Source organism: Mauremys mutica, chromosome 2 (assembly GCF_020497125.1).
Source record: "Mauremys mutica isolate MM-2020 ecotype Southern chromosome 2, ASM2049712v1, whole genome shotgun sequence".
Taxonomy (NCBI): Eukaryota; Metazoa; Chordata; order Testudines; family Geoemydidae; genus Mauremys; species Mauremys mutica.
The window spans coordinates 147,881,360-147,893,515 of NC_059073.1; the positions used below are offsets into that span (position 1 = coordinate 147,881,360).

The 12,156-nt window shown below is 50.3% G+C and overlaps 1 protein-coding gene across 1 annotated transcript; it reads right to left on the bottom strand.

Moving 5' to 3' along the window:
- Positions 1 to 1,328: 1,328 nt before the first annotated feature.
- On the bottom strand, positions 1,329 to 6,657 carry LOC123364278 (interleukin-1 beta-like). The gene is made up of 7 exons (XM_045006248.1): positions 6,592 to 6,657; positions 5,878 to 5,945; positions 5,534 to 5,582; positions 4,637 to 4,847; positions 3,454 to 3,624; positions 2,645 to 2,790; positions 1,329 to 2,010 (listed from the first exon to the last, which is right to left on the bottom strand). The coding sequence occupies exons 2-7, from the start codon at positions 5,922 to 5,924 to the stop codon at positions 1,798 to 1,800; spliced, it is 837 nt and encodes a 278-aa protein (XP_044862183.1). The 5' UTR covers positions 5,925 to 5,945; positions 6,592 to 6,657; the 3' UTR covers positions 1,329 to 1,797.
- Positions 6,658 to 12,156: the final 5,499 nt, after the last annotated feature.

Sequence of the window (12,156 nt, forward strand, 5' to 3'; positions counted from 1 at the left end):
CAGGGGGTCCTGCACGCACCCCCACTTTGCAGTCAGATGTGACTCTCAGCCAGCCAGTAAAACAGAGTTTTATTAGATGACAGGAACACGGTCTAAAACAGAGCTTGTAGGTACAGAGAACCGGACCCCCTCAGCCGGATCCATTCTGGAGCCCGGCGAGCCAGACAACCCCGTCTGCCCTCACTCCCCGTCCCCAGCCAGATTCAAACTGAAACCCTCTCCAGCCCCTCCTTTCTGGCCTTTGTCTCTTTCCCAGGCCAGGAGGTCACCTGATCTCTTTGTTCACCTTTAGCTATTCCCTTGCAGCGGGGAAGACCCCCAACCATTTGTTGCCAGGATACAGAGTGTGGCCATTTATGCACACTGGAGACTTAAGAAATGCATAGGGGAAACTGAGGCACCCACACAGTATTCAGAGGAAACATTAAGAACAGTCCCACTTCATCACACCAATAATGAATTTTTCAGTAGGGATTTTTGGCTGTGGAATCATCTGTGCTAAAATTCCCCAAAATTCACCTTCCAGGAGCATTTTGACAGCTGTCCAAACACTCACAATTAGCAAATGCTAGAACCCCATGAAATGTGGCAAATCCTTCATTCGGCACATTGGGCTGTATTAGTAGGAGCATTGCCAGCCTATCGAGGGAAATTATTATTCCCCTCTATTCGGCATTGGTGAGGCCACACCTGGAGTATTGCGTCCAGTTTTGCCCCCCCCACTATGGAAGGGATGTGGACAAATTGGAGAGAGTCCAGCAGAGGTCAATGAAAATGATTAGGGGGCTGGGGCACATGATTTACAAGGAGAGGCTGAGGGAACTGGGGTTATTTAGTCTGCAAAAGAGAAGAGTGAGGGGGATTTGATAGCAGCCTTCAACTACCTGAAAGGGGGTTCCAAAGAGGATGGAGCTCGGCTGTTCTCAGTGGTGGCAGATGACAGAACAAGGAGCAATGGTCTCAAGTTGCAGTGGGGGAGGTTTAGGTTGGATATTAGGAAACACTATTTCACTAAGAGGGAGGTAAAGCACTGGAATGGGTTACCTGGGGAAGTGGTGGAATCTCTTTCCTTAGAGGTTTGTAAGGTCAGGCTTGACAAAGCCCTGGCTGGGATGATTTAGTTGGTGTTGGTCCTGCTTTGAGCAGGGGGTTGGACTAGATGACCTCCTGAGGTCCCTTCCAACCTTAATATTCTATGATTCAATGAAAATAGCTGGTAATCTGGATTTTCTTTGACTTCCGGTCCGATCCAATTTGTTGACTGTCATGCACTCAGGCAACAGGAGTTACAAGCAGAACAATGTGATCAGTAGTACAGGTTTGTTTATTAAAAATCAGCCCGGCAATATTAAATTAGTCAATAAATAAATTCCAAAAATACCCTCATTTATAATTAACATGTTAACAGACGTTACCAACAGTGAAATAGAGCAACTTAATCTTGTATTGAAACAACAACACAATAGCATTTTTACAGAAAAAAAAATCATGCAGCATGATGATGGCCATTCCTCTGTCTCTAATATTTATATTATTTAATGTATGTGTATATTAGTCTGACAGCAAAACGACTGAAGCTGTGGAAGGTGGGAGAGAAGAGACAGCCGCCAAGATAAGCCTCTAATAAAGAGGGCTCTAATATAGAACTCCCATGCCAGTAAGAGGTTAATTCTAGATGCTGGGGCCACGTCTCTGAGCCGTGAGCCAGGGCTCACTCATAAATACAACTGTTCCCCATGTACTTAGTACATACAAAGATTCTGCTGAAACCAGTAACTGCCGGTTTGGGATGAGCGCTCAGTGCTTGGACTGGGTGAGGAAGTAGTTGGTGATGAACACTTCCCCGGGCCGGTTGGTGACGCCGACAGGCTGGTTGTTCTTGGGGGAAGTGCAAATGTACCAGCCACGGTGGGCGGCCGACTCGAACTGGGCCGTGCTCTCGTTTTCCACCTTGTAGAAGATGAAGCGCTCCAACTCAGCTCCATCGACGTCCTTCAGGATATCGGCCTCCTGTGGCACAAAGGGAGGCCCGGTTAGAAAGAAAGGCCAGAGGAGAGAGCTATGCCAGGCCTCTCTTTTTAACCGGATCTAGCAGGAAGAGCTCTCCTGGTTCCCACTCCAGTGCTCTACCCATTGCCAGGGGAGGAGGAGTGGACAGGGAGCTCTGGGGCTGGGATCCGCAGATATCCAGTGCTGCTGGAGGCTGGGAATGTTCCCCAAACAGCCTGGGATTCTGCTAGTTCTCGCCCGGGGGAAGGGAGACGTGGAAGCAATGGGTTTGGGTGCTGGGTGATCCCACAGCCTGTGGGGGCCTAATCAGAGCCAGGGTGAGTCCCGGTCCGATCTGCTGCAGGAGCTAGAATTGAGCCCAGCTCGTGCATCATCCACAGAATGATTTACTAAGCTTTAGCTTTATTGCTGGGGCTGGCGCATGAGGCAGATGGATCCCCGCTCAGCTCGTAGGGCCCAGCGGTGGTTTATAGGGCTGGCAACTTTGCTGTAGCTCTGCCATGACGGAAAGAGGATGCCACAAGCCCTCCTCTGAGCAGAGATCCACTTTACTTCCTGAGCAGGCGGCTCTTGGTTTCTCAGAAAGCGAGTGGCGAGACAGATGCCAGAGCCCAGAAACTCCCAGCCCCCTTACCTCCAGCTGCAGCACTGGTTGCTGGCCACTGTGCACACAGGACAGGTAGAGACTTCTCCCCTTGATGCCCAGAGCGACTGGAAACCTCATGGAGCTCTGGTTGCTTGTGCTACTTTTTGGTCTATAGAAAGCCATGTTTAACTTCACTGCAAGATGGAGGAAAATACGGAATCAGCAATGGCACAGAGAACGGCCGTCTGCATTCGGCGGGGAGAGATGCAGCCAGCTCTGGGAGCTAACTAGGGGAGCCACTTCGCAGGCTGCCTTGCCACAGGCTCAGAATGTCCCGGGCCAAAGCCATGCAGCGTGTGTGCCCCCGGGGTTCCCCTGGCAACTCACTGGGGGCTTGGAACATACAAAAGGTCAGATTCTCCAATCCGGTGGCCTCGGGTGGAAATCAGGGACCGGAGTGCAGGATTCAGACCAGCTCCTTTGGCAGATGTGAGGAGCAAGGAGTTCAACATAGAGGAAGGACCCTCTCTTGGGATTGCCGGGGGCCCACCCTGGCCTTTAATAAGGGACTGGCATGGCATGGCTGTCTCTTTGGTTGGCCTTGATGTTCTCAGGGCCAGTTCAGATGGGAAACCAGACCTGTGAAAACTGATCCAGCCTGGAAACTTGATCAGATCAAGTTTCTCAGGGGGCTTCTGGTATCACCCAGAATAGAAATAATGTAGCCCAAAGAAGGATGAGCAGAGTGCACGGGAGAGCACCAGAGATTCGGTTCCTTCATCGGGGGAAAGCCAAAGGCTCGGCTAGCATTTTGGGTGAAGGTTTGAGCTAACATTTGGGTATCGTCCAGACCTTACCTTGGTGTTTGAGGTTGGGGCCTTGCAAATGCACAGCCACGAGCTGGGCAGGAGCCTCCAGCTTGAAGCACTTCTGGTCAGTGTCCCGTATTTCGTAGGAGATGGATCTGAAGTAACGGTAAATGGAATCCACTGTGTGGGTGACATTGTGACTCTCGAATGAGATGGTCTCTGAAAACAAGAACAAGTGCACAAGGGTTAATACCTACTCCCATTCTCTGAGCCCACACTCGCCTCTCCTGCACGTGGTCCCCAGAGTGAGTGCAAGGAACTGATCTGTGTGTTTGTGATTTAGTCAACACTGCCAAGCTGTCTGTCATAGGCCCCATACAGGTAACAGCTAATGGGGATTCCCCCTTTTCCTTAGTGGCAGGGCCTGTGCTGTGGGGCCAGGGGTTGGAGTCCTGCTTTGCTTTTCAGTGCAGTGTTCCTGGCAGATGTGAATTTGCTGCAACACGCAGTTAAAGTATTTGCTCAGAGCCTGGGGACTGAAGAGCTGCCTGTGAGCCACAGTGACAGGTGCCTTTTCCTGACTGGAGCAAAAGTGCATATTGGCCTCCCCTTTCCTATCCGAGGGACTTGACCTCTCACCCTTCCAGGAACCAGGTCTCATGCCCCTGGTGCTCCTGCTGGGATGCAGGAGGAATGAACTGTTAACAATCAGACTCTGCTGTTCTCATCTATCGATCCCAAAACACTTGATCATCAGCTCCATTGCACTGGGGGAGAAACTAAGGCTGAGCAAGGGGAATGCACTTGGACAGGTCCCGTGGTTAGGGCACTAGCCTAGACCTTGGCAGACCTGGGTTCAGTTCCCTGCTCTGCCACTGACTCCCTGTGTGACCATGGGCATGCCACTTCGTCCATCCATGCCTCAGTTTCTCCACGTGTAAAATGTGGAGAATAGCCCAGCCCCACAGGGTGCTGTGGGATAAAGGCATTAAATATTGTGAGGTGTTCAGGCTCAGGACCTCACCTAACTTGCATTGATTTCAATACCTTTGAGGATCTGGGCCTTAGACAATCTGGTGTCATGTAAATGCCTTTGGTAGCTCTGTAGGTCAAGACTTGCCCCCCGACGCACAGACCTGGCATTAGCAGGGCTCCAAAGCCCTTTGTGTGTCCCCCTCAGCCCCAACCCTTGGATGGAGTCGCTTAGCTCCAGGGATCCCCCAGGCCGTACCGAAGACGGTGTCCAAGATGCCCCTCAAATCATCATCCGTGAAGGGCCTCGCTTTCGATGCCTTTTTCATCTTCTCTATGGCGACCATCAGCACCACGGACCTGCGGAAGACCTTGCAAGAGGTCTGCTCTGTGAACTGCAACTGGATGTCCACGTCGCAGGCTGAACAGCTCTGGGACAGGGAGCAGGGGCTCGGGCTTTGGTTGGAGCTCTGTGGGCAAGGAAAAGACCATGAAACAAGCTGCTGCCCCACCCTCCTGAAAGAGCTACTTTAGCCCCTGCAGCCACCAAGGCCGAGCCAGGTTCTTCCCCCTCCATGAGGCGGGCCAGTGGTAGGAATCTCCTCTCAGATCCACCCCAGGGTTCCTGTCAGTGCCTGTTCTGTGCTGAGAGCACCCGTGGGCGACAACGCAACTCCACTGATGCCAATGGGCCATGAGCCGCAGCTCCCCCTGCCAGCAAATGCCCTGCCCCCTACTTTCCCCCAGCAGGGGACAGGAGAAGCATCTGCCAGTGTCCCTCAAGGTGTCCTCTAGATTGACAGCTCCAGCGAGACTGGAGCAAACCATCCCCCAGCCACTTGCCACCTGCCTGGCCAGCACCACCACTGATTGCAAGCCAGCCTCCTTCGCTTTCTCCCAGAGGGTGGGTGCTGAATGATGAGGGGACGCTAACAGCGGGTAGCCAGAGAGGCCCAGGGTGAATGCCAGCTGCTGCTGGACATGCTTTTGCTATAGCCCAGTTGTGAAGTTTCACTGGGCCAGACATTCCATGGCCCCTAGCTCCAAGGAGGACACTATCTCCCTATCACGTGGGACCTAACTGGGGCCTGACCTCTCTTTCACCAAGGTATAAAATCCTCAGGAAGGCCTGTTGGACTGAGAGGCTGCTCCTTACCTTCCCCAAGTAGGGGTGGCCGACTTCGTAGAACTGTTCATCGTTCACACTGTAAGCGAGGGACAAACAAACAAAGCCAGTTATTCCCCGGAGAAGAGATTCTACAGCAGTGACAGGTTCAGGGACGAGTGGCGAAGGCATTTACACTTATCGTAAGCTAAGGAGACTGAACACTACAAAGATTTGCTGGCATTGCTATGCTGGTTTGGGCTGAAGACGGCCTTAAGCGATACCTAGGCCTTGTGCTGTTTCTTTGCATTGGAGTGAATTTCACCCTGAAACTCCAGCAAAAATCCCCAGCTCTGAGACCCTAGAACACAGGGAGTCAGTAAATCCAAGGTTACCTGCAGAACTCCATCAACTCCTCCTGTACATCAGGAACGGCTGCCATGGCTGCTTCTCGCTGTGAAACCTGAGGGGGGAAAACCAAAGATGATCACCCTTGCACCCTGTGCACCTCCAGCCAGCCATGGAGAAAGAGAGATTGTCTCCTAACATACAGGCCACTAAAATTTGTCAGCCGTGTGTCCCCTTACGCCACTGCTGAATCTGCTCTTGTAGAAATAAAGCCAGGGAGCTGGTGGCAGAACACCTGGAAACAGGAATATTTGCTGTAACAGTAGGGTGATTTGGTATGTTTGCCCTTTTGATACTATGGTGAAAAGAGAAATAGATCTGTATCTAGGTGAGAACTTCTTGTGAAAGCAAGCAAGCCAGCTGGATCGCCCTGTAGATCAATTGATCGATCAAGGATTGATAGATATTGCATGCCAACTAGTCTTTCAAAGCAAATATTTGTCAGAGATGCCAAGTGCTTGCAGCTCCCAGTGATTTCAGCTCAGCGCCTCTGAGAATCAAGCTGTACCTGAGTTCAAAGCCCCAAATACAGTATGCACCACCTATTACAAAGCTTTTCTCAGACAGCATGCCCTGTACTCCTATATGCCTCCACTGCAGGCGAGGCTGCCTCGTAAAACAGCAATGCTGCTGCTCAGGAAGTCCCAACCCCAAGTGCCAGCTTGATATTGCCAGCTGCAAATGAACTCTGAGCACAATACCTGGGTGCTGCGTGCCGCCGGCCCTTCCTGCTGGAGGACTGTTCTCTGTCTCTTTCTCTCTGAGTGTCTCAGTGTCGATTGGTTCCTCATAGCTGGTGGAAGAGCATAATATAGAGGGCAGAAGAGGAAGAAGGCGTTGTTTAGCTGGGAAATTCCCCAGAGAAATGGGGACATACAGATATTTTTGTAAATTTCACAAGTGGGTGAAGTACGTGAAAAAAGGAAACTCAGTGATCAATACTGAGAAACTAACCTGGCCTGGGAAGGAGACCCCCACAAAGGAGCATGCACGTGAAGGATGAAAGTCCTCCCACTGCACTTCAATTCCACAAGGTCTATGCCCCACAAATATCCCGCTTCAGCCCTTTGGACATATGTGGGACATAGATCTTCTGCTGTCTCTCCACCAGGGAGTGAATTCTGCCCCAAGTAATTTCACTATGGCCCAGGCGAGCCCTCAAGTTTCCTCCCCGTCGCAAGCTCCTGGAGTCCCTTCCCTGCTAATGTTTCTATTCCCAGAGAGCAGGGACGGTGCAACCATTTAGGCCACCTAGGCGGTCACCTAGGGCACTGGCATTTGGGGGGCGCCATTTTATTCGGCAGCGACTGCGGCGACCAGATCTTTGGCCGCCCCGGTCGCCGCCGGCATTTAGGTGGAGGGAGTTGGGGCAGGGGAGCGCAGGGAGGGCCACCTGCAGCAATTAAGGAGGGGCGGGGGGCAGCGTGCAGGGGAACTCCCCGCCCCCGCTCACCCCTGCCCCACCTCCTCCCCGAGCACGTCGTGGCCGCTTCACTTCTCCCGCCTCCCAGGCTTGCGGCGCCTAAGCTGATTGACGCCGCAAGCCTGGGAGGCGGGAGAAGTGAAGCAGCCATGGCGTGCTCGGGGTGCTCATGCTCGTGTGCGGAGCAGGGGTGAGCTGGGGCGAGGGGGGTGCCTCAGGGCGGAGGGTGGGGCGGGGGGAGCTGCCACAAGGGGGGCGCCTCAGGGCGGGGGGGGGAACTACGGTGGGGGGGGTGCGGGGGGGAGGGCGCAAGGTGGAAGTTTCGCCTAGGGCGTGAAACATTCTTGCACCAGCCCTGCCAGAGAGATGCACTGCCTCCTGTCTCTTCAGTCCGCCAGCATACCCGCCCATTGATCACTTAGGCTTGCTAGCTGAATCTCTCTGTAATCACTGCAGAAGATGCGGCTCTGCCTAGGACAAGATGTTTAACCCTGTTTGCCAGGAGGCCGGTGGAGCCTACACACCAGATCATGATTCCTAACAAAATTCACTGCTATAAATGTGAGGTCCAGTCCTGGGTGCAGCTGAGCGCCGGCAATTTTCATTAACTCCAGGAAGAACAGTGTGTACAGCAAGGGGAAGCTTTTTTTGGCAAAACCAAAAAAAAAAAAAAGTACATTAACCAAAAATGTACTTTTGGGGGCATCAATTCAGGTTGAGTCTGAGGAACAGTTTGGCATAAAAAAATGAGAACAAACATTTTGGAAATGTCAAAACTTTTCATTTAGGCAAAACAACCCGAGTTGAATTATTTTGAAATGACGTTTTTTGAAAGTTGTTTGGAGTGTTGCGCTAGCTGGGTTGGTCCCAGGATATGAGAGAGGCAAGTGGCTGAAGTTATCTCTTTTACTGGGCCAACTTCTGCTGCTGAAAGTGACCCGTTCTGAGTTTACACAGAGCTCTTCTTCAGGTCTGGGAAAGACACCTAGAACATCACAGCTAAATACAAAGGTGGCTCAGATAAGGATTTAACACGCGTTGCAAGAGAACATTCAAGGTGAAGTGGGCAATCAATACCTCCGAAGTCTAGGAAAAAGAAGAGTTCCTGGGTTACAGATTGTTGAAATGAACCATAAATCCAGAGTCTTTATTCACTCCATGATTTTTGGAGCCTAGCAGAGTTAGGAATGTAACTTCCCCGGATCGTCTTTTGAAGGTGTTGTGCATTTTGAAACTAAGTGTCAAATCAAAAATGACATTTTAAAATGGAAATATGTCAAAAATATTGTTAGGATTTGAAATGTGTTTCAAAATGCTGATCCGAACAAACAGTCACCCGACCGACATTTCTCCAGTTTTTTGTCTTGGCGAGAAACGCCCCCCAAATTCAGATCCGGTTAGAAACAAACCAAATTTTCTTTTTTGGATTGTCTGTTCGGCCACTGAACTGAAAAAACAACTATTCGCCCAGCTCAAATTGCTAGCACTTGGCTCCATTCAGGATCAGGCTAAGTCTAATGTGCTGAAATGCTTGGGAGGTGGGAGAAGGACATTACCATGAAGAAAATTTAAGGCAAGGAAATGGGTGCAGAATAAATAATACTAATTAACAGCCACACACCCCCCCGACTCTTATAGAGCAATTTTCATCAGTAGCCTTCAGGTATGTCTATGCTTCAATTAGACACCCAGCTGACTTGGGCTCACAGAGTGCAGGCTAAAGGGCTGTTTAATTGCAGTGTAGATGTCTAGGCTTGGCCTGGAGCCCAGATTCTAGGACCCTATGATCCTTGCTCCTTTCTGCCCCACCCCCCCCGCCCTCCACTACAGCGTCAAAACTGGAGAAGCTCCGCCCCCTGCCACGGCCCTGTGGCCACAGAGGGGAATGAGAGCTCCCAGAGCCCTGAGGCCGTGGCAGGGAACGAAAGCTCCTGCGCTTCTGGGGCCGCAGCCACACTGGGGCATCCCTCACCCCGCCTGCCTGCCTGGAGCTTCTGCCGGGTACCGGGGTCAGGGTGCTGGGGCTTCCCCTGCCCACCCTGTGGCTTCTGCCAGGGCTCCAGGCTTCCTCCACCCTGCAGTGGGTTTCTGCTCAGGCGCTCATTTTTCTGGGGCCCCCCAATTGGCCGGGCCTAGGCCCACAGGCCCCATCAGCCCATTGGCTAATCTGCCATAGGCTGGGGGCCTGGCCAGGGTAGGGTGGGGGAAGCAAGGGTCCCAGCTGCGGGGGGTGGGCGGGGGTAAAGGGAACTGGCTGGAATGGAGGGCATCACAACTTTTGGCATTGTCTGGCAAAGAGCTGACCAGAGTGGGGTGGGGGGGCTGGCTGGATATATGGCTCAGCCTACGAAAGCAAGGAAGCAAGGACCCTCTAGTAAGCTGCTGCCTCTCGTCTCTTCAGGAAGCAGCAGGGTGTGCCAGAGACCTTCCTCTGGCCGCAGCAGCAAGCAGGAACTCTGGTGCTGATGTTAGTGGAAATCCGGTATTCCCAGGTTTCTGATTTTCACCAGAATCAATAGGGCTCTTCCCACTGCTCCCTCGAATATTCCCTGGCATTTGGGAATGGATCGGATGTGGGTTTCAGAAGTTGCCAAGCCACGGACAGAGAAAACAAACAGAGAAATGCCAGCTAGCTGGACATCAGTCCCAGTGTTAATGAGAAAATCCCTGGAGACTGGGACCAGTTCTTGTGGCCGCACTTCAGAAAAGATGTTGACAAATTGCAAAAGGTTCAGTAAAGAGCCACGAAACTGAAATACCCAAAACACAGGGCCTGGTAGTAATGGGGGGCTTTAACTACCCAGACACTTGCTGCGAAAGTTATACGGCAAAACACAACATTTCCAATATGTTCTTGGAATGTATCAGGGACAACTTTTTGTTCCACAAAGTGGAGGAAGTAACCAGGGGGACAGACGTGATAGAGTTGATTCTGACTGACTGGGAGGAATTGGCAGGGAATCTGAAAGTGAAAGGCAGTCTGGGAGACAGCGATGATGAAATGATAGATTTAATGATTCTAAGGAAAGGAAGGAGCCAGAGCAGCAGAATAAGGATAACGGACTTCTAAAAAGCAGACTGACAAACTCAGAGGACTGGTAGGTAAAGTCCCGTGGGAAGAAAATCTAAAGGAAAAAGGAGTTCAGGAGACTTGGTAGTTCCTCAAAGAGACAACGTTAAAGGTACAACTGCGAACTATCCTGATGCAAAGGAAAGCTAGGAAGAACAGCCAGAGGCTTATATGGCTCCATGAGGAGCTCTTTAATGACCTGAAAATCAAAAAGGAATCCTACAAAAAGTGGATCCCTGGTCCAACTGCTAAGGAGGAGTAAAAAAGAACAGCACAAATGTGTAGGGACAAAATCAGATGAGTTACACCTGACCAGGGACATTAAAGACAATAAGAAGAGTTTCTCTACACACATCCATTAGAAACAAGAGAAAGATGAAGGAAAATGTAGGTTCACTACTTAGCAGGGAAGGAGAGCTAATAACAGATGACATCAAGGAAGCTGAGGTGTGTAATGCCTATTTTGCTTCAGTCTTCACGAAAAAGGTTAATGGTGACCAGATACTCAACACAATCAATATTGACAACCAGGGGGAAGGAACATGAGCCCAAATAGGGAAAGAACAGGTTAAAGAATATTTAGATAAGTTAAATGTATTCATGTCAACAAGGCCTGGTGAAATTCAGACTAGGGTAGTTAAGGAAATAGCTGAAGCCATTTTGAAGCTATTAGCAATTTTCTTGAGAACTCCCGGAAGAGAGGAGAGGCCCCGGAAAACTGGAGAAGAGCAAACATAGTACCTATCTTTAAGAAGGGGAATGAGGAGTACCTGGGGAATTATAGACCAGTCAGTCTAATTTAAATACCTGGAAAGTTACTAGAGCAAATTATTAAAACAATCAATTTATAAGTATCTGCAGGAGAATAGGGCTATGAGGAATAGTCAGCATGGATTTGTCAAGAACAGTCATGCCAAACCAACGTAATTCCCTTCTTTGACAGAGTTAGTGACCTAGTGGATGGGGGAAGTAGTAGATGTGATATAGCTTGATTTTAGTATGACTTTTGACACATTCTCATAAGCAACCTAGGGAAATGTGGTCCAGATGAATTTACAGTAAGGTGGGTGAACAACTGGTTGAAAGACCATACTCAAAGAGTGGATATCAATGGTTTGTTTTCAAATTGGGAGGGTGTATCAAATGGGGTCTCACGGGGGTCAGTCCTGGGTCTGGTACTAGTCAATATTTTCATTAATGACTTGGATAATGGAGTGGAAAGTAGACATAAATTTTGCAGACGCCAAGCTGGGAAGGGTTGCAAGCACTTTGGAAGACAGGGATAGAACTCAAAAGGACCTTGACAAATTGGAGAATTGGTCTGAAATCAACTAGGTGAAACTCAATAAAGACAGTGCAAAGTACTTCAGTTAGGAAGGAAAAAAATCACATGTACAACTACAAACTGGGGAATAACTGGCTAGGTGGTCACATGGCTGGAGAAGATCTGGGGGGTTACGATGGATCACAAACTGCACAGGACTCAGCAGTGTGATGCAGCTGCACAAAACGCTAATATGATGCCGGTATGTGTTAACAGGAGTGTGGCATGTAAGACACAAGAGGTCATTGTCCCACTCTGCTTGGCACAGGTGAGGCCCTAGCTGGAACGTGGTGTCCAGTTATGGGCACCACCATTTAGGAAGAATGTGGAGAAATGGGAAAGAGTCCAGAGGAGAGGAATCATTCTGTGTTATGTCAGACTCAAGAAGTGTAACGGTCCTTTCTAGGAATGAAAATATGGATTACATTAAGGCAGGGGTCGGCAACCTA